General features: G+C 50.9%; 1 protein-coding gene across 1 annotated transcript in view; it reads left to right on the top strand.

Annotated features, from left to right (window-relative positions):
* Window positions 1-24,458, top strand: part of LOC105483140 (peptidyl arginine deiminase 3) — a 37,917-nt gene extending 13,459 nt beyond the window's left edge. The window contains exons 4-16 of the mRNA XM_011743824.2: window positions 2,765-2,826; window positions 3,830-3,947; window positions 4,946-5,071; window positions 7,395-7,573; window positions 8,042-8,145; window positions 8,230-8,341; window positions 10,640-10,747; window positions 11,942-12,093; window positions 13,790-13,934; window positions 14,045-14,147; window positions 17,596-17,675; window positions 20,893-21,018; window positions 23,076-24,458. Of these exons, the coding sequence (XP_011742126.1) occupies window positions 2,765-2,826; window positions 3,830-3,947; window positions 4,946-5,071; window positions 7,395-7,573; window positions 8,042-8,145; window positions 8,230-8,341; window positions 10,640-10,747; window positions 11,942-12,093; window positions 13,790-13,934; window positions 14,045-14,147; window positions 17,596-17,675; window positions 20,893-21,018; window positions 23,076-23,309 (1,649 nt within the window). The 3' untranslated portion in view covers window positions 23,310-24,458. The remainder of the gene's footprint in view (window positions 1-2,764; window positions 2,827-3,829; window positions 3,948-4,945; window positions 5,072-7,394; window positions 7,574-8,041; window positions 8,146-8,229; window positions 8,342-10,639; window positions 10,748-11,941; window positions 12,094-13,789; window positions 13,935-14,044; window positions 14,148-17,595; window positions 17,676-20,892; window positions 21,019-23,075) is intronic.
* Window positions 24,459-27,319: the final 2,861 nt, after the last annotated feature.

Raw genomic sequence — 27,319 nt, 5'->3', positions numbered from 1 at the left:
AAATTCAATGCAATTCCCATAGAAATTCCAACATGGCTTTTTTTTTTAATGGAGTTTCACTCTTGTTGCCCAGGCTGGAGTGCAGTGGCACAATATCAGCTCACTGCAACCTCCGCCTCCCAGGTTCAAATGATTCTCCTACCTCAGCCTCCTGAGTAGCTGCGATTACAGGCGCATGCCTTCACGCCCAGCTACTTTTGTATTTTTAGTAGAGACAGGGTTTCGCTGTGTTGGCCAGGCTGGTCTTGAACTCCTGACCTCAGGTGATCTGCCTGCCTCGGCCTCCCAAAGTGCTGGGATTACAGGTGTGAGCTACTGTGCCCAGCCCCAACATGGCTTTTTACTATACAGAGTAAAAAGATCCTACAGAGCTGATCCTAAAACTTGTATGGAAGAGCAAAGGTCGAGAATAGCTAAGATGATTTTGATGAAGAACAAGGTGGAGGGATTCACAATTCCAAATATCAAGACTTTTTTTTCAAGCTATAGTACTTGAGGCATTGTGAAATTGGTATAGAGCAATGGAGCAAATAAGAGAACCCAGAGACAGACCCATGCTTGTGTGGCAATAAATGAACTTGGAGCCCTACCTCACACCATACTCAAAAATAAATTTCAAGTCAGTTAAAAATCTTAAGGTGAAAATCAAAATTATAAAGCTTTTAGAAAAGAATATCTTTGTACCCTCAAGATAGTAAAGATTTTCTTTAACAAGGCAAAATGAAAGTGCAAAGATCGTAAGGGGAAAGATTGCTAAATTAGACTGTATTGAAATCAAAAATTTATGTGCAACAGACGACAAGTAAAAAGCCAAACTATGAACTAGGAGAAGAAATCTGCAATGCATACGGCTGACTTGGTGCATATAGCATATGAAGAACTCCAATCAATAAGAAAAGGACAAAAATAATAGAAATGGGCAAAAACATGAATAAGCAATTCACAGAAGAGAAAGCCCCAGTGATCAAAACCCAAATTAAAAGATGCCTAACTGAGCATTGCCAAGGTGGTGAAGCTGGGAAACTCCTTACAAAGGAGTGGGTGGGAGTTTGCTTTGGCTCACACACTTGTGAAGCAATAAGCAAAGAAGTTGAAAATGCTTTATCTGTAGGAGGTATTTTTTAGAAGCAGAACTTCTAGGTTATAGAGAATCTATATTTTTTAACTTGATAGATATTGCCAAATTGCTCTCCAAAAACATTGTATCAGTATACATGTCTGCCAACTGCATATATGCTTTGCCAACACTGCATTATCAACTTTTTCCCTTTTTGCCAATCAGTTGGCATCTCACTGTTGTTTTACTTTGCCTTTCTTTAGTTAGGAGCGAGGTTAGGCATTCCCCATCTGCAGCCCAAATGCATACACACATGATCATTGGAAAACAACATAGACAGAAAAGTACATAAAGCTTTATTTTACATACATATGTGTATAAATCATATGAACACACACACACACACGCACACGAATAATTGCAAAGCAAACTGAAGAATAGCCCAGGAAATAAACCCAAGAGTAGCCCAAGAAATAAAACACTACCAGCACCCCAAAGTCCCCCTCAATGTCCCTCTCTGATCATAACTCCCTCCTTCCCCTACAGGTAACCACTATCTTGTGATAAGTATTTTCTTGCTTTTCCTTATGGTTTTATCTCCTGAATATGCATACCCAAATAACATGGTCTCATTTTACCATCTGATTTTCTATGGATGCAGTCATATCATGTATATTCTTTTTGCCCCATGTTATGTTTGTGAGATTTATCCACTTGTTGCATGGTGGTTGAGTATCTTTTCACAAGTTTAAAAATAATTTCAGGCCACACGTGGTGGCTCATACTTGTAATCCCAGCACTTTGGGAGGCTGGGGTGGGTGGATCACTCGAGCCCAGGAGTTCAAGACCAGCCTAGACAACATGGTGAAATCCTGTCTGTATGAAAGATACAAAAATTAGTTGGGCATGGTGGCATGCACCAGTAGTCCCAGCACTCAGGAGGCTGAAGTGGGAGGATCACTTGAGCCCAGGAGGCAGAGGTTGCAGTGAGCCATGATCATGCTACTGCACTCCAGCCTGGGCAACAGGGACCCTGTCTTGTCTCGGGAAAAAAAAAAAAAAAAAAAAAAATCCTATCCAATTTATTCTTTTTTCTCTCCCTCCGTGCTCCTCACTGCTGCTTCTTTAAGAACTAAGAATACTACTTTTTTTTTTCAGAGCAGGAAGATTGATCTGACCTCTTGAATGCTCCATTTGCATTGTGAAATCTCCCCCAGTGTCTAGGGATAAATGTTAAGAAGGTGGGATGGGGGTGGGATTTGGGGACTGTGAGTGGCTTCAGAGAGGACACACAGTCAGTAGGTGGCAGAACCTGGGTTCGTGTTCACATCTGTTTGACACCGAAGTCCAGGTTTGCTACCCCATTCCAAGGAGATGAGGCGGCTTTATATAGACAAGAATGTTCCTGGAGACCTGGGCTCAGTTCAGGCCGTGCCTGGGACTGCAAGGGCTGCAAGGATGCAGATAGGAAGTGGTCAGGGAAGGCTTCCTAGAGGTGGCAGCATTTGTTCTGGGCCTTTGCTGTGACCCTGCTTCTTGCCTCAGGCCTCTTTCCCCAGCCCAGAGGGTGCAGATGCCCTCACCTCTTGGATGGTGTCTCCTTGGAAATGACTTGCCTTTGAACAGCCCCAGACAAGCCCTGAGATCAAGGCCTGCCCTGGGCTCCTGGGAACCTTGTAGTGACTTACCCTCCGCCTCCTCTTACAGACATCTCTCTGGATTGCGACCTGAACTGTGAAGGAAGGCAGGACAGGACCTTTGTAGACAAGGTAAGCATCTCTGCCTGGGCCCAGGAAGCAGGAGTACAGTTGGAGCTTGCTCTAGGTTGGGTTAAGAAGGGCGAGGCCATTACAGATATCCCCCTGCCTCCCAGCTGATACTGAGGCCAAGGGAGCCAAAAACAGAAACCAGGCATGGCTGGCTGGGGATCTTCTTTCACCAGGAGAAAAATCATCACCAGGAATTATCAGGCATGGAAGTACCCAGCCCTGAGCTAGGCCTTGGTTTGTGGGATCAAGACCTTCTGGACTCATAATCTAGGTCAGGAGTGGGCAAACTTTTTCCATGAAAAGTCACATAGGAAGTATTTTAGGCTTTGTGGGCCATATGGTCTCAATTCTGCCATGATAGTGCGAAAGCAGCCACAGTTAATACACAAACAGATGGATGTTACTGTGTGCCAGTAAAACTTTATTTATACAAGCAGGCAGCGGGCCTGATTTGGCTCACAGTTCATAATGTGCTGATCCTGACCTAGGTGAGAAGAGAAACCAAATATGAAACTGTTGAAGAACTTGGGACTGAATTGTGTTGGGACTTGGTGCCCTGGGAGTTAAAGGAGAAAGTCGAGGTGGGCTGGGCAGGAGAGGAAGGCTTCCTGGAGGGACGTGCCCTTGAACTGGGCTCTGAAGGGATGCAGGAGGGATGGCATTCCAGGTGCAGGGAATGGCAGAAGCAAAACTAAGGAGGGTTTAATGGAGGAATGAGCACAGAGTAAGGCATGTGGTCCTATAATCGGGAGGTTGCCTATTGAGAAAGAGGATGTTGGCTGAAGGCCCATCACAGCCAGCCATGAAAGACAGCTCTGCGCTTTGGACTGGATGGTGTGGGCAATAGAGAGCCATTGCCATTGCCATGTCTTGAGAAGGTGTTTCGAGAACGTGGACCTAACCTCACAGGGTGGGGTGGTTACAGGCCAGGCTGGGGTTCCTGGGCAGGGAGGCACAGGTCTCATCTGAGCCCTCACCACTGGCTATGTTTTGCCATTGGCAGAGGCAGTGGGTCTGGGGGCCCAGGGGGTATGGTGGCATCTTGCTGGTGAACTGTGACCGTGATGATCCAAGCTGTGGTGTCCAGGACAACTGCGACGAGCACGTGCGCTGCCTGCAAGGTGAGGCCAGGGCAGCCTGAGTCCCCAGGTGTCCAGGGTCACTGCTCAGTTACCCCTTGGGAGTTCCAACCGACCCACGGGACTCTGAGGCCAGAGTCCAGGGGAGAGCGCCAGCCTCCAGATACTCCTCAATGCTCCTCAAAACCCATCTCAGGCTGGCAGCTGCCCCTCCCTAGTGTCTCTAGTGCCAGCAGGCACTCACATGCCAGGGCAGAAGCTCTGGAAATGAGACACTTAGCCATTCTCTTCCTCCAGGGGAGCAGAGGATGCTAGCATTGTTTGAGCATCTACTGTGTGCCAGGCCCTTTCCCCAAATTCTCGTTGAATCATCCAAGTGGGACGGTATCATCACTCCACTTTAGAGATGAGGATGCTGAGACTCAGAAGCAAGGAGACTCCCTGAAGATGGTGTCTGATCCAGGGCCTCCCCTCTCAAACCCAAATCTGGGCCTCCTCCTTCTGCACCTCTGGCCTGCATTTCTGTGACACCCCACCTCTTGCTAAGCCCATCTGTCCTGAATTCCAGCCCCATGGAGAATGAGCTGCAATATTCCAGGGTGTGCTAGGCGCTGTCCATGGAAGAAGCCCATGGCTGCCTTCTGAAGTGGGGACCATTGGAGATGGGGATGCTCGGGCTCCGGAAGGGAGGGGCTTATACCGTGTCACAGGGAGGGATGCTGGGACGGACACCAGAACCCACACCTGCAAAATGCCCCATGGTCTTACCCTCCTCGCTTCTCTGGAGCACCTGTTGTGTGTCAGACACCGGCTGGCTATGCCACACTTCATGTTTCTCTGGGCAATTGAGGAAACATGAGTCCAGGAGAGCATAGATGTCCTCGTGGTTTGTTCTTGATAGCTTCCAGGGTTTTCACAAAGCTGGGGCTGGGAGACCCAGGTCTTGATACCCACTGACCAGGGGAGGGAGCGAGGCAGCAGAGGAAGGGGCCAGTGGCCAGGACTCCCCTGAGTCACTACCACTCTGTCTGGCTTCACAGACCTGGAAGATATGTCTGTCATGGTCCTGCGGACGCAGGGCCCTGCAGCCCTCTTTGACGACCACAAACTTGTCCTCCACACCTCCAGCTATGATGCCGAACGGGCACAGGTCTTCCATGTCTGCGGTGAGTTTGTGCCACTCCCCCTTGCCGTCTGTGCCCTGTTGCTAGGTTACCTGCCAGGGAACCTCGTCTTCCTGCCTTGGGCCATGGGCAGGTCCTGCTCACACTCTGGGAGATGCCCTGGTGGGTGGCGGGTCACAGTAAAAACAGTCAGAAGTGGGGGCTTTGGAACTGACGAACTGGTGCCCCCAGCACAACACCTGGCCTGATGTCATTTTATTGGATGAATGAACTTTTCAAATACATTTTAAGCATGTGTAGAAATTCTTATCAAAAATTTCAAACATACACAAAAAGCAGGCCGATGAATCCCCACATGCCTGTCACTCAGATTAAACAATTATCACTGTTTTGTCTGTCTCGCTGAAGTATTGTAAAACCAACCCCAAACACTATAAATTTCACCCCTAATTAATTCAGTTTGTGTTCCCCCCCAAATATAGATAGCTGTTGTTTTACATAGTCACAGTGCCCAAATCACAAGAAATAAAGTAAGAATCTAAATGCCTTTGAGAAAGTAAAACTATATACAAGTAATATGATGCTTTTTTTTTTTTTTTTTTTGACGGAGTCTCGCTCTGTCGCTCTGGTTGGAGTGCAGTGGTGCGATCTTGGCTCACTGCAACCTCCACCTCCCAGGTTCTGGCGATTTTCCTGCCTCAGCCTCCCAAGTAGCTGTGACTACAGGCATGTGCCACCACCCCCAGCTAAATTTTTGTATTTTTAGTAGAGACGGGATTTCATTGTCCTAGCCAGGATGGTCTCTATCTCCTGACCTCGTGATCCGCCCACCTTATTCTCCCAAAGTGCTGGGATTACAAGTGTGACGACCACGCCCAGCCGCTTATTTTTTAAATAATGACAATGACATTTTTAAAATAATGACAATTTTTAAAATAAAGACAATATGGAAGTATAGAAAATGAAACCTGAGAGTTCTCTACCCCGTCTCTAAATCTGACTTTTTTATTTTATTTATTTATTTATTTATTTATTTTTGAGTCAAGGTCTTGCTCTGTTGCCCAGGCTGGAGTGCAGCAGCGTGATCTCAGCTCGCTGCAGCCTTCACCTTTCAGGCTCAAGCAGTCCTTCCACCTTAGCCTCCCAAGTAGCTGGGACTACAGGCATGTACCACCACACCCTGCTAATTTTTCTATTTTTTTTTTTTTTTTTTTGGGTAAAGACAGGGTTTCATCTTGCTGCCCAGGCTGGTCCTGAACTCCTGGGCTCAAGCAATCCACCCACTTTGGCCTCCCCAAGTGCTAGGATTATAGACGTGAGACGCCACACCTGGCCTAAATCTGACTCTCGCTGTTAACGAGTTGGGTCGTGCGCTTCCCAACTTTATTATACATGCTCTCCGGCATGTGTTCATATGCTGCTTTCCAACCGGCTTCTTTCATTGAGTGATAATCCCACACGTCTTTCCTGGTATTTATTGAGCTCCACTTCATTCTTTTCCACTGCTGTATAATATTCCTAAGCATAGAGGTGCTGTGACTTACACAGTTCTCCGAACATCATAGTGGTTTGCAGTGTTTTGATTTTATAACAGTGGAGGTTGCTTGAGGTCAGGGGCTTTGTTCAAGTCCAGAACCGTGCCCCATGGGTGCACTGTAGTTGCACAGTAAATATTTGATGAATTAATGAATATCGAGCACTCTCGTACAGAAATATTATGTGAATTTGTACCTTTTATTGTTTGTTTGTGTTTTGTTTTTTGTTTTTTTTGAGACGGAGTCTCGCTCTGTGCCCAGGCTGGAGTAAAGTGGTGTAATCTCGGCTCACTGCAACCTCTGCCTCCTAGGTTCAAGCGGTCCTCCTGCCTAAGCCTCCTGAGTAGCTGGGATTATAGGTGTGCACCACCACCGCCCGGCTAATTTTTGTATTTTTAGTAAAGACAGGGTTTCACCATGTTAGCCAGGCTGGTCTTGAACTCCTAACTTCAGGTGATCCACCACCCTCGGCCTCCCAAAGTGCTGTGATTACAGGCATCAGCCACCGTGCCCAGCCTGGAGATGTATTTTTGTAGGAAAGATACCTAGTAGTGGAATTGCTGGGCTAGGGGTAAACATTACTTTGTTGGATGCTGCCAAATTGCCCTCCAAAAAGACATGAGCGCCAGTCTTAGAAAGGAAGATGCTTTCCCCCAGCCGCGCCCCCACTGTGTATTACCTGTCCTCTCCTTTGCCAGTGGAGGTGAAAGGATGGAGTTGTTGGAGGACTTGGAATTTTTGGTGAGGCTGCAGACCTCTTCCTGTGTCCCTCATATTCATGCTCCCTGGGCCCACAGGGAGTCACAGCCACCCCTTCCCTCCCCTTCCAGGTCCTGAGGATATGTGTGAGGCCTATAGGCATGTGCTGGGCCAAGACAAGGTGTCCTATGAGGTACCCCGCTTCCATGGGGACGAGGAGCGCTTCTTCGTGGAAGGCCTGTCCTTCCCCGATGCCGGCTTCACAGGACTCATCTCCTTCCATGTCACTCTGCTGGACAACTCCAACGAGGTAGGGACAGAGGGGGTTCAAGAGGGGGTCCACTCAGGACCAGCGTGGGCAACATGGTGAAACCCCATCTCTACAAAAAAAAAAAAAAAAAATTAGTGAGGCATAGTGGTGTGCACCTATAGTCCCAGCTACTTGGGAGGCCGAGGTGGGAGGATCAGCTGAACCCGGGGGGTTGAGGTTGCAGTGAGCCATGATCACCCCACTGCACTCTACAGCCTGGGCAACAAAGTAAGACCCTGTCTCAAAAAAATAATAATAATAAAGGGCGGTGGGGAGGGCTCCATTCCTAGTAAGTCTACCAGGCACCACTGGTGTGAAAGACCCCGGACTTCTTGGCCCCCCCTCTGGTTCATTTCCGTCTTGCAGAGAAGCAAGGGGCTTTCTTACAGACCTCAGTGGTGGACTCAGAGTCCCCCCAGGCCTCTGGACTCCAAGTCCAGCTCTTTCTCCCCTGGTCTGCCCCTGCAGGATTTCTCGGCATCCCCTATCTTCACTGACACTGTGGTATTCCGAGTGGCACCCTGGATCATGACACCCAGCACCCTGCTGCCCCTAGAGGTGTACGTGTGTCGGTGAGTCTTGGGGCAGTGGGTGGCTCCTCTGGCCCCCAGGCCCTGGCTCCATCCTGAGCCCCTCCTCCCTGGGCTTCTCCATAGTGTGAGGAACAACACGTGTTTTGTGGATGCGGTGGCAGAGCTGGCCAGGAAGGCCGGCTGCAAGCTGACCATCTGCCCACAGGCCGAGAACCGCAATGACCGCTGGATCCAGGTAACCACACCTGCTGGGCAGGGCCCGGCCAGGACACCATCCTAGAGGGAAAGGCCTTCATCTGGAGGCCACCGAGAAACACCCAGGAGGACCTGGGTGCTCCCCAGGGAACTTGCTGCCCTTTCTAATGTGAGACCTAGAGGCCTCTCTCCAGAACTTTCTGCAGACCCAGACACACGCTGATGCTGGATTCAACACCCATTCACCCACCGGATCTGGGCTAGGCACTGGGCTAGGCCCATAGGGGTGGCACAGGTGTGAGACACACACTCCCTGCCCTCCACAGCTGAGGTCAGTGGTTCTCATCAAGAGGCGATTTGTCCCCAGGAGACGTTTGGCAGTACCTGCAGACAGCGCGCAGGACAAGCCCCCACAATAACGTAATCCAGTCCCACGCATCAGTAGTGTCGAAGCTGAGAAACCCTGGTGTGCAGAATGATGGCTACAAAAATACCTACTCCTACCATCTAAGGTGTAGCTCGGGCAACATGGTGAAACCGTCTCTACAAAAAAGTTAAAAAATTAGCGCGGCATGGTGGTGTGTGTCTGTAGTCCCAGCTACTCTGGAGGCTGAGGTCAGAGGATCACTTGAGTTTAGGAAGGTCAAGGCTGCAGTGAGCTGTGGTTGTGCCACTGCACTCCAGCCTCGGCAATAGAATGAGACCTTGTCTCAAAAAAGAAAAGAAAAGAAAAGAAAGGAAAAGGAAAGGAAAGGAACGGAAAGGAACGGAACGGAAAGGAAGGAAGGAAGGAAGGAAGGAAGGAAGGAAGGAAGGAAGGAAGGAAGGAAGGAAGGAAGGAAGGAAGGAAAAAAAAGATCTAGGGTGCAGAGGCTGTACCAGCAACACACCAGCAGGGTTTGGGGGATGCAGCATCACCTCTGCCCAGGGAATCAGTGAAGACCTCCGGGAAGGAGAGCATCTGAGCTGGGCCAGACTTGGCAGATGGGTGCACATGACTTCTGCCATTTACACAGCATTTTCTGCAGGCCAGGCATAGCATCATTTCTCGATAACCTCCTGTAAGTCCACCATAATTCAGGAGCTCTTAGGGGAGCATGACTGGGCCACAGAGCTGGTACAGGCAGTGCTGGGACTCAGGCTGCCAAGTACCAGGCTGTAGAGGGTGGTGATCCTGGCAGAGACCAAGCATGCGCAAAGGCCCAGCGTGGGAGGCAGGAGAGAGAACGTTGTGTGTTCTCCTCTGTCAGGGCATTGGTTCTGAGAAAGGCAAGGGTTGAGGTGGGAGACCTTGAACGCCAAGTTAAGGAGCTTTCCTCTTGGCTGGAGGTCAGTCCAGTGAGAGGGTTTGGGGCAGGACTCTGGGGCAAGATGGGCTGGGATTTAATGTTTAGAGCCTGGCTGTTCCACCAACTGACTTGCTGTGAGCTTTGGGACAAATATTTTTTAATTTTTATTTTTTTAATTAATATATTTTGAATTTATTTTTCTTTTTGGAGACAGTGTCTCTCTGTCACCCTGGCTGGAGTGCCATGGCGTGATCACAGCTCACTGGCAGCCTCGAAGTCCCGGGTTCAAGTGATCCTCCTGCCTCAGTCTCCTGAGTAGCTGAGACTACAGGTGCAGCCATCAGGCTCAGCTAATGTTTTGTAGGGATGGGGTCTTGCCATGTTGCCCAGGGTTGTCTCAAACTCCGGGCCTCAAGCAATCCTCCGCCTCATCCTCCCAAAGTGCTGGGATTATAGGTGTGAGCCACCACACCCAGACTGGACAAATAATTAGACCTCTTAGTTCCTCATTTTCCTCATCTGTCACATGGGGTGATTATGGCACCCACGTCAAGCGTGTCATGAGGATGCATGGAGTTAATGTTTATAAAGAGTTTAGGGCAGGACCTGGATGTGTAGTTCATTCACACTGGGCCATCTTTTCCTCCAGAATCTGAGGGGTCAGGACTGACCTGGGCACATTTGTGGGTCTCAGAAGGAGGCATATTTGTATCCCCACAGGGTCCCTCAGCCCTGTCCAACTCAGGCCACTGTGGGGGTTTCTCTGTGTTCACCTGCCCTGGCCCAGCACTCATGGGGACACCCCCTCTCGTTCACCTCCAGCTTCTGTCTTGCTGTGTGACCTTAGACAAGTGCACCCCCTCTTTGAGCCTCCAGCCCCTCCTCCAGTCAGCAGGCACCCTGACCTCGGTCCTCTCCACGTCCAAGCGCAAAACATGCTTGGGACGGGGGTCTTGGTGAACAGTCTGCACACGGGGCTCAGAGCCGAGCCAGCAGGGGCAGCTGTTGACTGTCACAGCTGTGCGTCTCTCGCCTCTCCTCACTTGCAGGATGAGATGGAGCTGGGCTACGTTCAGGCGCCACACAAGACCCTCCCGGTGGTCTTTGACTCCCCAAGGAATGGGGAACTGCAGGATTTCCCTTACAAAAGAATCCTGGTGAGTGGTCCCCGGCTGCAGCCCACCCCTGAGAGCTGAGAGGCCTTACCCCAAGGGCCACAACGGGGTGTGGGGTACAGAGGGCAGCGGTGGGAACTGTGCTCTTTCGGGATGAGGGTAGGGTTGCCAGATAAAATGCAGGAGATGCCCAGTCAAATGTGAATGTCAGACAAGCAACAGGTTAACTTTTTGGTGTAAGTATGTCCCAAATACTGCATGGGATATACTTACACTAAAAAAAGTTGTTGTTTATCTAAAATTCAAAGTTAATTGGGCATCCTGTATTTTTATTTACTAAATCTTGTAGCACTAAATAGGGGAAGCAGGATGGTGCACCTGTTCAGAACACAAGCTTTAGAGTCAGAACAACCCTGCTCCATTACTTACATGCTGTGTGATGTTTCGTGAGTTACTACCACACTCTGAGCCTTATTTTCCTCATCAGTAACAATGATATTTAGGCCCTGGCCTCACAGGTGTTTGTGAAGCGTCTCATCGTCACAGTACCTGCATGGAGGGAGTGTGTGTGTGCGCGCACCACCGTTAGCTGCTATCATTATTGTAATTAAAAAGGATAACAGGGAAGGCGATGGTTGCTAACTGGGACCTCCTGAGAAAAGAGGAGTGACTTGCTTGGTGCCATAAAGAACAGAAGACCCCTCCAACCCCCTCACTGATTACACAGATGCTAGGAGCTCTCTCTCCTGACCCTTGATGTTGTTGAAGTTCCTTCTGAGAGATGACCCTGGGGAGGTCTCCCCTTCTGTAGAGTTCAAAGACAGAGGCCCAGAGGGCCATCAGCAGCCTCTTGGTTCCCACAACTGGCCACTTGGGCTGCCACTTGCCCTTGGTCTGAACTTGGCAGGAAGGCTGTGTAGGTAAAAGGGTGGGGTAGCCATAGCCTCAGGCTGCATGTCCGATGCGGAGTGGTGGAGCGACCAGAGCGCCCCCTGCTGTCTTGCCGTGATAAGGCAGCAAGGCCGAAGAGTCCGAGCACTTCCCAACTTGGCCTGCTGTGCGTGCACGAAATTTTGACTGGCTCAGATCCCCCACCCACCGCCAATGACTCTGTATTTCCATCTGAAGAATGGATGGCCTTTCCCACCCTCTCTTGAAGGGGCTCAGAGCCCAGCAAGTTGGTTCAGGCTCTTCCTGGTACCCTCCACCCCCGCCTAACTTGGTTTCCCTCTCCAGGGTCCAGATTTTGGTTACGTGACACGGGAACCACGCGACAGGTCTGTGAGTGGCCTGGACTCCTTTGGGAACCTGGAGGTCAGCCCCCCAGTGGTGGCCAATGGGAAGGAGTACCCCCTGGGGAGGATCCTCATTGGGGGCAACCTGCCTGGGTGAGAGAGTGACAGGGAGTGGAGTTCCTGGGGTGGAGGCTGAGGGTTGGGGGTGGTGATGATGTTGGAGCAGGGACCATTCCACTCCTTGAAGAGAATCAGAAGCCAGGAGTGATGAAATTATACTCCCGGATGTAGCGGGGGTGGTGGGTGTTCACCAGACACGGTACACACTTATCTCGGGGACTTTGAAACCAGAGAGAGCAGAGACCTAAGAGATCATTCGGTCCAACACTTTTATTTTACAAGTGGGCCCAGAGAGGGTAAGTGAGTCACATAGAAAGCAAAGTTATAACTAGACTCAGGTTTTCTGATTCTGAAAATAAATAGATGATACTAGTAATAGTCAATTAATAGTAACAGAAGAAGACCAGGCATGGTGGCTCACGCCTGTAATCTCAGCACTTTGGGAGGCCGAGGTGGGCGGATCACGAGGTCAGGAGATCGAGACCATCCTAGCTAACACAGTGAAACCCCGTCTCTACTAAAAATACAAAAAAAAAAAAAAAAAGTTGAGCGTGGTAGCGGGCACCCGTAGTCCCAGCTACTTGGGAGACTGAGGCAGGAGAATGGCGTGAACCTGGGAGGTAGAGCTTGCAGTGAGCTGAGATCACACCACTGCACTCCAGCATGGGTGAGAGAAGGAGACTCTGTCTCAAAAAGAAAAAAAGTAACAAAGGAAAAAGTTTCCATTCCCAACAGTCCTGGGAGAAAACACCTTTAGGTCAAAGCTTGTTCATACGTATTACCATGTAAATGGTAATATCATTTTTTACCGTTGGTAAAAATATCATTTTTACCAAAACAAATGATGTGTTGTTCAGTTGTGACACAGGGGTGCTGATGGAAAAGGAATCCTATCATATTGGTTACTTGCTGTGCACTAGACCAAGACATAGAGCTAACCAAATGCAACACAGCTGTTAGAACAGACTTGGGATCAAATAATGAATGAATCCAGAATCAAGCTTTGCAGGGGACTCACTGCCCTCAAATACATAATCCCATTGAAAGAGGAAGCTGGACCATGCCCTTAGATATCTTTTCCTAAAGATTGAACATAGGGGTGAAATCTGTCTCTTGGAGAATGAGGACTTGGTATGAGGGTGGTTCTGAAGATTTTCCTGGATGGTGGGACCTGGTGGGTCATTGCCCTGGTGTGACCGACCTGTCCTGAGTCTGCCTCATGCAGAACTCACTTTGAGTGGAATTTTAAAATATACATATCTGACTGGGCACAGTGACTCATGCCTGTAATCCTAGCACTTTGGGAGGCCGAGGTGAGCAGATCACTTGAGGTCAGGAGTTGAAGACCAGCCGGCCAACATGGTAAAACCCTATCTCTAGTAAAAATACAGAAAAATTAGCCTGGCCTGGTGCACGCCTGTAATCCCAGTTGCGTGGGAGGCTGAGGAGGAGAACCCCTTGAACCTGGGAGGCGGAAGTTGCAGTGAGGCAAGATGGTGCCACTGCACTCCAGCCTAGGTGACAGAGTGAGTTTCCATCTCAAAAATAAATAAATATATATATAAAAAATAAAATATACATATTTATTATCTTTCCTGTTTATAAAAGTAATGCATATTTTTTGTTTTTAAAAAAATCAGATATTGCAGGAATGCTAAATTCTTGTCATTTTATTTTTGCATGGAGTCTTTGTAGTTAAGCGACTTTTTTTTAACCTCGTGGGTCCCAGGTCAAGTGGCCGCAGGGTCACCCAGGTGGTGCGAGACTTCCTCCATGCCCAGAAGGTGCAGCCCCCCGTGGAGCTCTTTGTGGACTGGTTGGCCGTGGGCCACGTGGATGAGTTTCTGAGCTTCGTCCCTGCCCCCGATGGGAAGGTAAGAACGTGGTGCATGACATGTCTTTCCCTGGCATCTGGGGCAAGAACTGAGCTCCGGGGCGCCACACCAAGGCAGGAGGCTCAGCCGAATCTGTTCTCTGCACACAGGGCTTCCGGATGCTCCTGGCCAGCCCTGGGGCCTGCTTCAAGCTCTTCCAGGAAAAGCGGAAGTGTGGCCACGGGAGGGCCCTCCTGTTCCAGGGGGTTGTTGGTGGGTAACAGCGCCATGTCCCTCCTTGCAGCTTGCCTGCCCCTCACCCAAATTAAGACACATTATGGCTTGAGAGGGGGAGGGCAAGTTTTAAAGCAGGGGTGTGTCCCCAAATTCAGGGCTTCTCACTCCTACCCCCGCACCTTTGCTTCACCAGATACCACTGCCCACGACTGGGGCCAAGCTGAGGCGGGGAGCGGGGTGATGGAAGGTGGGCATGGACCGAGCAGGGACATAGTGGCTTCCCAGGCAGGCGACCAATGCAGTCACGCTGTGGAGCTTTAATGTTCTGCAGTCACTGTCCTGAAATCCCCCTTTTTTTCTTTTTTTTTTTTTTTTTTCTTTTTGAGACGGATTTTCGCTCTTGTTGCCCAGGCTGGAATGCAATGGTGTGATCTCCACTCACCGCAACCCCCGCCTCCCGAGTTCAAGTGATTCTCCTCCCTCAGCCTCCTGAGTAGCTGGGATTACAGGCATGCGCCACCACGCCCAGCTAATTTTGTGTTTTTAGTAGAGACGGGGTTTCTTCATGTTGGTCAGGCTGGTCTCGAACTCCCGACCTCAGGTGATGGGCCCGCGGTCAGCCTCCCAAAGTGCTGGGATTACAGGTGTGAGCCACCGCACCTGGCTGTCCTGAAATCTTAATTCTGTTTTGTGAGGTCTGATGGATCAATGGAGCGTCTATGGGGCTTGGAGCCTCTGCTCAGGCACAGTCCTGTCTCCCAGCCTCCCTGCCTCCCTGGCACAGATTATGTGCTGCCTACTCCTGTGCTCCCTGGAGCCCCAGTGCCAGGCCTCCCCATCTCTGTCACTGTCCTGAGATGCTGCAGCACTGTGCCCCCAGCAGGAGCCTGGGCATGGGCACATGTGCCACTCAGCATCTTCATGGCATCAGTCATCCCTGCCCTGCAAGGGCATTTGGTGGGCAACTTGGGAGGGGTAAGTGTCTCACCCAGCCTTGCTCAGGTACCCAGCACATACCCAGAGGCCACAATACTCTGGAGGTCGCCCATTTGCCTTGGCTTGGGGTGGCGGGCCTATGGGAAGGAGAGATGCCAGGCTGGACCTGCTGGCCCCATTCCAGGGCACAGCATGTGGGTCTCACAGCAGAGGCATGCCCAGGCACAGCCCACGGGGAGCTAGGCCTCCACTATGAGGCCCACAGGCCAGGCCCTGACACCAGCAAGGGTCTGCCCAGCCCCATGCGTGTCCCCAGCAAAGTGCAATGTGAAATAGCAAATAAAAACCATCCTGAAAAGTCAGGAGAGAGATTCGGGGAGAAAGAAACAGCTTTATACTATAGCACCTTTAATGGTACTCTTTTCTCTGCTGTTTAAGCAAGGAGCTGGCATTTTCTTTTTCTTTTTTGAGACAGGGTCTATCAGCCAGGCTGGAGTGCAGTGACATGATCTCAGCTCACTGCAGCCTCAACCTCCCAGACTTAATCGATCCTCCCACTGCAGTCTCACAAGTAGCTGGGACCACAGGCATGCACCAACACGCCTGGCTTTTTGTATTTTTTGTAGAGATGGAGTCTCACCATGTTGCCCAGGCTGGTCTTGAACTCCTGAGCTCAAGTGATCTGTCTGTCTTGGCCTCCCAACGTGCAGGATTACAGGTGTGAACCATTGTGTCTGGCGAGGGCCCACTTTTTTTTTTTTTTTGCACTGGAGGAATTTTGAGAGAGAGAGAGCTGGCTGGACTGGAGTCATCATCTGGCAAACTTGCTGGAACGGTTCTCAAATTCATTTCCTTTCTAGCCCCAGTGAGACTGCATGAATCCCAGAGGATCCTCCCTTTCTCGGTGACCCCAGAGGCCACAGGGCAAAGACCCTTTGGCATGCAGAATCGTAGGTTTTCTTGGCCCCATGGCCTCAGGGGAGGCATATAGCATCCTAGACCAAACACAGCTCAGAGAGAAAAAAAGCTCCTTTAGAACTTAGATGCTCCCAGGTATAATAACTTCCAAAGTCCCCTTGCTCTCTGTTTGCTAGCGTTAACTTCTTCCAACACAACCCTGGAGACCTAGCAATAAAATGGAAGAGAAATAGTCTTTCTTGATCCTGTTGCTCCCAAAGGGACCCTGACTAGACTCTGGTGAACCTAGAGTAAGTCTTAGAAATCCTTAAATTCAAATGATGTACCAGGCAGGGAGAAATGCCACCTTCATCTTTCCTGGGAGAACCATGTTCATGGTGAGCAAGACCCAGGAATGGGTTGAGCAAAGTTACTCCAACCTGCCCAGCTGGGAGGGAGCGTGGGAGAATTCACAGATGGCAGACCACAAGCAGCCACCCCACCCTCGAGGGCTGACACTCAGGCAGTGACTGTGGCGATTTTAATTATACAGACACAGGGGCCAGAGCGCTTACTAGGCACCTCAGTGTGCCAGGCCTCACGCTGTGTGCATCACACGTGTTATCTCATTTGATCTCACGAGAGCCTGTGGGATGACCATCACCCACCTTTCTACCCAAGAATGTGAGGCTCAGAGAGGGGACGTCACTGGCCCAGAGGTCTCAGCAAGATTGCAGTGGAGCTGGGACTGGACCCCAGCTGCCTGCCTTAAACTGGGGTGAAGCGGGTGTTAGGCCTGCAGATGGGTCCGGGCAGCCCTCTCCTTTCCCTTGGTCAAGGCTTGAGGCCCTGTGCGAACCCTGGGCTTGGGTTTGAATCACAAGCCCCTACATAGCCTACCTGTGTGACCCTGGCCAAGTCTTCTGACCTCTCTGAGCCTCAGTTTTCTCATCTGTAAAGTGGAGATCATAATGTATACCTTGTGGGGGTCACCATGAGGGTTAAGTGAGATGCTGAACGTGGGCACTGCCCTCCGGGCCTGCTCATGGTAAGCGCTTACTGAGTGGCAGCCATAGGATTGTGTGCCATTGACTCTAGCCTCCCCTTCCCTGTCCAGTCTCATCTCCATGGGCACCCCATCAGGCTGAGAAAATCTGGGCCCCTGGGAGGTCCCCATTTCATGCAGTCACTCCTGGAGGGCAGGGTTGGGGCCTGATGGTGTCCGAATCCCAGGACTGGCTGGTTCACTGCTCAGTGAACCTAGAAAACCTGACTCTGATGGTGGGTGGGTAGGCAGCAACTGACCCAGCTCCCGGCTCAGCCAAAGCAAGAGGAGTCCTCATGCAGTGCCCTCGGGCGGTTGTAAATTTCCAGTGAAAGGCGTTACCACTTCTGGTGAACTCAAATAAAGGTCTAAAGTTCACCCCGCTATGGGAACCAGACCCTCCCACTCCTTACACACCCAGATGTGCACAATGGCCAAGACAAGCTCAGATAGGTGGTGCCCACCCAAGGCCCGGGAAAGTCAGAGGCTGCTGACTCGGCAAGACCAGTAGCTGTGAACTTGGCTCCTGCCTGTCTGCTTCCCTAAACACGGGGTCCTCATGTTGGTGCTGTCCATGTCCTTCCCTTTCATCTCTCTCCTTCACAGATGATGAGCGGGTGAGGACCATCTCCATCAACCAGGTGCTCTCCAATAAAGACCTCATCAACTACAATAAGTTTGTTCAGGTACAAGGGCTGTGGTGTACCTGTGGGCTGTGATTTGGGAGCAGGTGGGCCTGGAGGCAAGGATGGGATACGGACATCTAAGGCTCACCGTTCATGAAAGCTCAGGTTAGAACAGGCCCAGACAAAGGGGCCCCCACACCCTCCTTTGACCCAGGAGAAGTGAGGGGAGTGAGGCATGTGTATGAGAAGAAGACAGGCATTCCAGGCAGAGGGAACAGCACAGGCAATGGCCCTGAGGTGGAACGAACAGGCCTGAAGTATTTTAGGACAAGCCAGGAGGCTGATGGGGAGCCAGAAGAGGCCAGGTCACATCACGTGAGGCCTCGTAGGCATCGCTGGAACTTTGGCTGTGACTCTGAGTGAGATTTGAGGCCATTAGGGGATATGAGCAGAGAGACCAGTCTGACTTATGCTTTAAAAGATCTCTCAGCTGGGCGCGGTGGCTCTTGCCTGTAATTTCAGCACTTTGGGAGGCCGAGGAAGGCAGATCACAAGGTCAGGAGTTTCAGACCAGCCAGTTTGAGACCAGCCTGGCCAACATGGCGAAACCCCTTCTTTACTAAAACTACAAAAATTAGCCGAGTATGGTGGCATGTGCTTGTAATCCTAGCTGCTCAGGAGGTTAAGGCAGGAGAATTACTTGAACCTGGGAGGCAGAGGCTGCAGTGAGCCAAGATTGCACCACTGCACTCCAGCCTGGGCGACAGAGCAAGACTCTATCTCGGAAAAAAAAAATTTCTCTGTTGCTGTGTTGAAAACATATATTCTGTGGAGGTAAGAGGTGACAGTAGATTCCAACGGGAAATACATGGCACCCGGAGCTGTATAACTGCAGAAGAGGTTGATAAAGGACATATTTACAAAGGTACAGGCAGGCTCAAGGAAACTAGCAAAGGACTGTTCAGTATCCCAGGCTAGGATGAGCGGGAAGTGTTACCACCCCTACACCTGAAGGAATGAGGGAAGGGAACTGTTCCTGGAACCTGGAGAGGCCACCAGGATAAGAGGCTGTGAGACAGGAGATGTGACAGCCAACCCACAGTGAACTGGAGGGAGGGAGCTGCAGGGACAAATACCTCAGCTGTATTCTCCTCCTTCTTTGCTCCCGTTGGCTCAGCCCAATCAGGAGCCAGAGGGCACTGGAGTCCTTGATTCCTAGGGATCAGCCTCCCCGTGCACAGGGCAGAGATGGGTGTACAGTGTTCCTGAAGGGCAAACAGAATTTCCCACATAGGGACTGCATGAGTCGAAATCCTCCAAGAATGTCAAGATGGGGTTAAACATGTCAGAGTTTTATTAGTGAAAATGCCTGTGTGAGGAAATAGAGTGGGAGCCAGAGAAGACTGGGAGACCCCGAGTGAAAGAGAGAAGGAAGGTGGGGTGCACACACCCTGTACTGCATACAGCCTGGGGAACCTTCAGCAAAGCTATGGGGGATCCCACCAGCCACAGTCGGCCACTAGAGGAGTCCCTCGTCTCTCAGAAATGGGTCTGCCTGAGTGCACTATCACTCTCAGCCATTAGCTAGGAGCAGTCAGTGAGGTGTGACCTTAAACCCAGGAAGGGCTTCAGAGCTGGGCAGCAAGCACCCTTGGTCAGTTACACTCCCAAGTTGGAGGTGTGCAAGAGGAGTTATCATGGCTGCCACGTGGGGCAACGGCAGAGACCCCATAGGAAGCCATCGCGGTCCACCAGGCTGGAGTGGGTGGCCTTCAGACCAGGTGGGAAGGGGGCAGATTGGGAACAGATGGCAAAGGGGGAAGGTAGCACCCACAGGACTTGCTGATGAATTGGATTTGGAGGAGGGGACAGGAGACATCAAGAATAACAGCAAGACTTGTGGCCCTAGGCTGGGCGCGGTGGCTCAAGCCTGTAATCCCAGCACTTTGGGAGGCCGAGACGGGCGGATCACAAGGTCAGCAGATCGAGACCATCCTGGCTAACCCGGTGAAACCCCGTCTCTACTAAAAAATACAAAAATCTAGCCAGGCGAGGTGGCGGGCGCCTGTAGTCCCAGCTACTTGGGAGGCTGAGGCAGGAGAATGGCGTGAACCCGGGAGGCGGAGCTTGCAGTGAGCTGAGATCTGGCCACTGCACTCCAGCCTGGGCGACAGAGCGAGACTCCGTCTCAAAAAAAAAAAAAAAAAAAAAAGACTTGTGGCCCTAACAGCTGGGTGAACAGCGGTGACATGTACTAAGCTGAAGAACCCTGGGGGAAGAAGCGGGGTAGTAGGGTAGAAATTAAGCGTTTCTCTTTGGATGCATCATGTTTGATGAGCCTGTTAGACACCCACGTGAAGATGCTAAGTAGGCAGCTACACTCACATGTCTGAGCTTAGGAAAGAGATGGGCTTTATAAAGAGGTTTAGATTAGCCAGGCATGGTGCTGGGTGCCTGTAATCCCAGCTACTCAGGAGGCTGAGGCAGGAGAATCACTTGAGCCCAAGAGGCAGAGGTGGCAGTGAGCCAAGATTGTGCCAGTGCACTACGGCCTGGGTGACAGAGGGAAACCCTGTCTCAAAAAACAAACAAACAAACAATCAAAGAGGTGGGGAGATGCACATTTGGGAGTTGTCACTGTATAGAGGTGTTTTAAACCATGAGACAGGCCGGGGGCTGTGGCACATGCCTCTAATCCTAGCACTTTAGGAGGCTGAGACGGGCAGATCACCTGAGGCCAGGAGTTTGAGACCAACCTGGCCAACGTGGTGAAAGCCTGTCTCTACTAAAAATACAAAAATTAGCTGGGTGTGTTATGGTGGGCACCTGTAATCCCAGCTACTTGGGAGTCTGAGGCAGGAGAATCGCTTGAACCCAAGAGGCGGAGGTTGCAGTGAGCCGAGATCACACCACTGCACTCCAGCCTGGGAGACAGAGCAAGACTCCATCTCAAAAACAACATCTCAAACAACAACAACAACAACAACAACAAAACCATGAGACAGAGTGAGATCCTCTAAGGCATGAGGGATTTGAAGAAGAGGGTCAAGGACGGAGCACTCTGAAACACTCATTTTTAACCTTATGGGGTAGAACTGTGAGGGGTGGACACGGGATAGGCATATTTTGACAAAGGGGCACGCAGATAAGGTCTGTGTGGACAATGGACCTATGGGCACTTGGGTATCCTGCCTCTCCTCAACTAGACATGATGCCTTGAGTGCCCCCAAAACACACTGGCAAGGTGTCCCCAACTCTAGCCCTCCCCTGCCCCCAGAGCTGCATCGACTGGAACCGTGAGGTGCTGAAGCGGGAGCTGGGCCTGGCCGAGTGTGACATCATCGACATCCCGCAGCTCTTCAAGACCGAGAGGAAAAAAGCAATGGCCTTCTTCCCTGACTTGGTGAGGCCACCACCCATGACTCCAGACTACGCCAAATCAGGCTGCAAGCCTCTAAGCCCTAGAGGGGAAAAATGTTTGGTCACAGTCGTATTTAGGATTGTGGTGGCCAGTGGGGGTGGCAGGGAGAATCAGGGGTCCTGTGGTGCTCCTCAGAAGGGCCTCTAGCTGGCTGACCATCATGGTCCCTGTGGAATGCTTGCTGGCCAAGCCCTGGCCCAAGGGGCGTCAGGGAAGGGGACCACTTGACATTTGTGGAGTGAATGAATGATTGCATGAGGTCACGTGTGCAAAGCACATGGCATCAGCTGGGAACCCAGATGCTCATTCTGCTTTCTTCGTCCCAGCTTGCAGCTCTTCATCCATCCCACATGTATTTAGGGTTTCCTGTGGCAGATGCAGAGATGATTAAGAATGCCCGCTGCTCTCAAGGGACTTTCAGTCTAATCTGTTGAGAGGGAAATTCTCCCCCTCTCTGAGGACATGTCCCAATGATCTATTTTGTAGGATAAGGCGACGTGGCAGTTTGGAGGTGAAACAAAGCACTTCCAGCCTAAGAGGTAGAACTGGAGATCCAAGAGGCTTCATGGAAGAAGTGGCCTTTGACTGAGCCTTGAGGGCTTTGCCGCTGATGCTTCGCCTCTAATGCTTCTAAATCTTTTTTTGTTTGTTTGTTTTTTGTTTTTTGAGCTGGAGTCTCGCTCTGTCGCCCAGGCTGGAGTGCAATGGCGCGATCTTGCTCACTGCAACCTCCGCCTCCAGGGTTCAAGCAATTCTCCTACCTCAGCCTCCTGAGTAGCTGGGATTACAGGTGTGCACCACCACACCTGGCTAATTTCTGTGTTTTTATTAGAGACGGGGTTTCACCATGTTGGCCAGGCTGGTCTTGAACTCCTGACCTCCAATGACCCACCCGCCTCAGCCTCCCAAAGTGCTGGGATTACAGGCGGGAGCCACCGTGCCTGGCCTGCTTCTGAATCTTGAGCTTGCATTTGAAACACCGGGACAGGTGGGGCCCCACCCCGCGGTCCTGATTCAGCAGGTCTAAGGCAGGGCCCAAGGCACTGCTGCCTCGCTAACAAGCGCCCAGGTGGTGCTGATGCTGCGTTTTAGAGGAACACAGTTTGAGCAGCACTGCTATAGGCCACCCAGCTCCCCTCTCCACGCCTCCCCACCTCCATCCCCTAGAAGAACTCAATTTGCCATTGTCAGAGCCTTGAGGGGAACCTGTCCACACCACTGTTGCTTCATGCCCCCCTTTTTCCTTCCTCTTTTCAGGCAACTTTTTGCCCTCCACTTGCAAAGCCTCTTGCCACTCCCCTTCCTTCCTGTTCGAGGCTATCTTGTAATTATATATGTGCCCCAAGAAGCTTGTGCAATGATTCAGGTTCTTGTGTTCACAAGAGAGAGAGTCCTACTCAAGCCAGCTTCAGCCAGAGGGAGTCTTAATATAAGGACACCAGAAACCTGAGGGCAGGATAGCTGCAGCAGAGCCTGGAATCCTCTCTGTTTCTGTGTCTACATCATTCATTCTCTCTCTTTCTCTCACCCTCTCCATCTCCTACTTCCTCTCTCTCTTCTTCCAGCTTGGCTTCCTTTGCTTCTCTGTTCCTGGGGACAAAGATGAGTATGGCCATGCACAGAGACACTGACACGGGCAGAGACCAAATAAACTCTCCCATTGTCAGTTTCAAATTCCTGGGAGAGGGACTCTGATTGGTCCATCTTGGACCAGCTGTCCTCCCTGGCCCAATCAGCTATGGCCTAGAAGGTTGGGATTCTATAGCACAAACATGGCAGCTGCCACAATCCACAATTCCAAATTCACATTAGGGCAGTTTCCAGAGGGCATTGCCAGAGTGAGCTCTGTAGATGCTCCCAAAGGTACCTGGCTAAAGTGTTCTTCCCAGCCCCTTTAGCCAGTTACCCTCTCATTGCACAGGAAAGGGTGAGCAGCTATTGATAAGACTGCCTAAAACACAAACCTAGGTCCTGCAGATAGAGTAGAGGTGTGAGGTGGGAGCCCAGTGATGAAGTTCTGCCTCCCCTTCGGACTGCAGGTGAATATGCTGGTGCTGGGGAAGCACCTGGGCATCCCCAAGCCCTTCGGGCCCATCATCGACGGCCGCTGCTGCCTGGAGGAGAAGGTGCGATCCCTGCTGGAGCCGCTAGGCCTCCACTGCACCTTCATTGATGACTTCACTCCATACCACATGCTGCATGGGGAGGTGCACTGTGGCACCAATGTGCGCAGAAAGCCCTTCTCCTTCAAGTGGTGGAACATGGTGCCCTGAGACAGCTCCCACCCACCATCCTGTCCCCCTGGGGCGGGCATTGGCCCAGGTGGTGGAGACAGAGACAGGCCCCTGAATGATAAGCACCAAGAGACCCCAAGGCTCCAGATGGAACACTGAGGGTGACCGTCCCTCTCAGAAGCCTTTTCCCTGGAAGTGTCCATGCCTCACCTGCAACCCATGTGGTTCTCAGACTTGAATCTTCTTGGCCCCACAAAAAGAAGGACCTCATTTCTTACAGCCTCTCCTGTGATTCAACACAACCCATGGAGATGTCCCCTCCTCACTCTGAAATCATCTGTTTGGGGACAAATCCACATTGGGGTCTAGAAACATCCATGTATCTCATCAGCCATCTTGTCCTGTTTATCCTAACAGAGGAAGGATCCATGATTCTGCTTTGGTCCAATTGCTTCCTCTCTGCAGTAGAACAACCCTAAAACCAGATCACTCCACACAGGACAGGCAGGAGAGATTCTTCCTAAAGCCTCCCCCATAAAAAGGGAGCTGTGGATCCACTGAGATCAGGGCGGGACCATCTTTCACCCTGCCAAGTTCCTGCCCAGATGTTGACCCTCACCCAGCATGAGCTGTCACATGGTATGAGCTTCTAGATGCGTGTGGAAGCAATGAGAATTGTCCCTTAGCCTTATAAACTCCCCATCATCTGACATGCAGAAATCCAGCTTTGTCCAGAATCCCCCTGGAATTTCTTGGAGATGAAATTATCTGGGGGATTATTGGGTACTGGGAAGACTGGGTACAAGGGTGAAAAATATCTCCCATAATACACATGGTTGACTATGGTGATCCACCTTGTGATGGTTAATATTAGGTGTCTGGAGAAGGATGCTTCATTGGCCCTGGGACCTCTCTCTGCAGGATGAGAGACCCCTGCCTCTCCTCTGGATTGGTCCCAGGCTCTCTATTGGCCTTTGGTCAGCGTTTCTGCATAGCTGCAGAAGAGGGGGCTAAAGGGACTGGATCCACCAAGACAGTTCACGGTGGGAAAACTCTGGGAATGAACCACTGAATTCAGGGGATGGCGGTTGGGGGGGCGGTTCTCGAGATGTGTGCCAGCTACACGTGTATTCTGTATGGGTCCAGCTGCGTTTCCATCACTCGCTAATAAATCAACAGAAACACAAATGGCTTGGCTCTCATGTTGACCCTTCTTTGAGCTTAGAATGAGACAGCAAAGAAAGAGGACTTTCTTGCAGCTGAAGCATTTGCTTTCTTGACCCCCAAGAATTTGGGGCTGACAACCCAAATTTTGATAAGACTGAGATTGCCTTGCCTTGGCCAGAAGATAGGTTAGGGCTGTCATGGACAGTTGTGATGATATGGACACATAAAAGCAAGCCTGGGGGTAAAATGCTAGGCTACCAGGACAAGTGAGCATGGCCGGGCTGTGGAAGGAGGGGCAGTGGGGAGCATGTGGAGGCCTTTTGCATGTCCTTAGCAGCATCCTCCTTCTGCCTGCAAGAGGCTGCAGGAAGCCTTACTTCAGAGCACTCGGGCACTGTCCCTCTGCCCTCCACCCTCCCAACCCCCTTATTCTCTCTCAAGGTGCAAAACACAGAAACACACTCAAGCTCACCCCAGGCTGGGTGGCTAGAGCTGTGCAGGTTTCTCCAGTGCTGCCTCCTTGCCATAGATTACTTAGGTTCTCTGAACAGATTCCCGGTGTCCCCTCACATGCCCAGATTTTGACAAAATAAGCTCCCTCCCCCATTTCCCCCAGCAGGAGAAGCTGAGACAGATGAAGAGGCTGAGAACATCTTATTTTCTGAAAGGGTTTGGGGAGGGAAATGTGACTCTCTAGAAGGCAAATGCCTAAAATTCGGAGAAGAGGGATGAGTTTCCAACAGGCTTTTCTCACTCTCAAGACTAAACACAAGACTCTGGGTGGACCCAGCATAAAGCCCTGGAAACTTCTTGCCTCTCAAAGTTGCTCCCTGTGCTCTAGGTTGGTGTGGGTGGGGCAACCTAACCCAAAGGCGGACGAGAAGCAAAACAGTTGAACACGGCATCCACCTGTCCACACAGCAAAGGACAGGGTCAGTGCATTACTTTTCGAAGGCTGCTATAACAAATTACCATAAATGAAGTGGCTTAAAACAACACAAATGTATTATCTTATGGTTCTGGAGGTCAGAAGTCTGACATGGTGTCATGCTGGACCTCTACTGACTTCAGTAGAAGCTGGGCATGGTGGTACATGCCTGTAGTCCTAGCTATTCGGGAGGTTGAGGAAGGAATATTGCTTGAGACTAGGAGTTTGAGGTTACAGTGAGCGAAAATCACACCACTGCACTCCAACCTGAGTGACAGAGTGAGACTCTATCTCAAAAAAAAAAAAAAAAAAAAGATAGGGATGGCACCATGTTTGAGAGACCAAAGAAGAGACCTGGAGCCAGTGACCGAGACAAGGTTTATTGAGGGGACTCATATACAGGGCAATCCAGTGGTGGTGGGCTGGACAGGAGAACCACCTCTGCTTGTAAAAAGCATGCAGTTGGCAAGGCACAGTGACTCATGCCTGTAATCCCAGCAGTTTGGGAGGCCAAGGCAGGTGGATCACGAGGTCAGGAGTTCGAGACCAGCCTGGCCAAGATGGTGAAACCCCGTCTCTACTAAAAATACAAAAATTAGCCAGGTGTAGTGGAGGGCACCTGTAATTCCAGCTACCCGGGAGGCTGAGGCAGGAGAATTGCTTGAACCCGGGAGGTGGATGTTGCAGTGAGCCGAGATGGTGTCACTGCACTCTAGCCTGGGCGACAGAGCAAGACTCCATCTCAAAAAAAAAAAAAAAAAAAAAAAAGGAAAGAAAAGCATGCAGTTTATATAGCATTTTCACTTAGTACTCTCACCCTAACAATCTCCTCCTGGCAATCTTCATTTCACCCATAACAAAGGGCCTCAATTCCCGTATAGCCTGCATTCTATGAGATAAGCAGTGGGTCCCAATGTTCCTCACAGAAAAGAAATGAGTCTCTGGGTTGGGCACTTTCCATAGCTGGGAATCCCAAATGCACATTCGTCATAGACTGTAAGGTCATTCTCAGAGTATGCTTCAGTTAAGCTGTTGCTGGCAGTGCGTCTGCCATACACATGGCTCTCACTGAGCTAAAGTCAGCATCTCGGAAGCGGTGGTTCCTTCTGGGCTCTAGGGAAGAATCCTTTTTCTTGCCTTTTCCAGCTCCTAGAGGCTGCCTACACCCCTCAGTTGCTGGGCTTTTCCTCCATCTTCAAAGCCAGCAGCGTAGTAACATTTTTGTATCTTCCTCTGACGGATTCTTCTGCTTCTTTCTTCTACTTGTAAGGACGCTTGCGATGCCCGTGGGCTCATCTGGATAAGCAAGGCTCACCCACCATCTCTAGGTCAGCTGATGAGCGAACTTCATTCCATCTGCAACCGTCATTCCCTTTTACTAAGAAGGTCATATACTCACGAGTTCTGCAGATTCAAAAGTGGAAATCTTTGGAATTTTTCTGCTAATTTGAAAGTGGAAAGTGGAATTTTTCTGCTGACTACAGGCAACCAGGTCCCGATTGCCCTTTCTGGCCTCCAAGAGTGAGACCATACCCGGTCCCCTCTGAAATCCACAGAGGCAGCAGCAGAAAGATGCAGTCAATGAGCCCTCACTCTGGGACTGGTGTTCAGTTCTGGACCCTCAGCTGGGCTGAGATCTGGGATCCCACAGATGCAGGCTGGGTGGCTCCAAAAAGCACTGGAAGCTGCCCCTACCAGGCCTGGGGTCAGGGGTCACCTCCACTGGCCACTGCCTTCCCAGACAGCTGCCCATGCCACACTTCCTGGTCCCTTCCGGGGCCTGGTTCTCAGGCCTGGAAATCCCAGGGAGACTGGGATGAGGCTGGGTTCTTGTGGGGAAACTTCCCCTTCACCCTATTGTGGTTCCTCTAACACCGTGGGCAACCTTGACCAGGCCCGAGGATAAGGGAAGACACCCAGCTGGCTCACCTACTCCCAGCTGGCTGCCTGGAAC

This window comes from Macaca nemestrina, chromosome 1, assembly GCF_043159975.1.
Source record: "Macaca nemestrina isolate mMacNem1 chromosome 1, mMacNem.hap1, whole genome shotgun sequence".
Taxonomy (NCBI): domain Eukaryota; kingdom Metazoa; phylum Chordata; class Mammalia; order Primates; family Cercopithecidae; genus Macaca; species Macaca nemestrina.
This window is presented reverse-complemented; position numbering and strand designations above follow the sequence as displayed.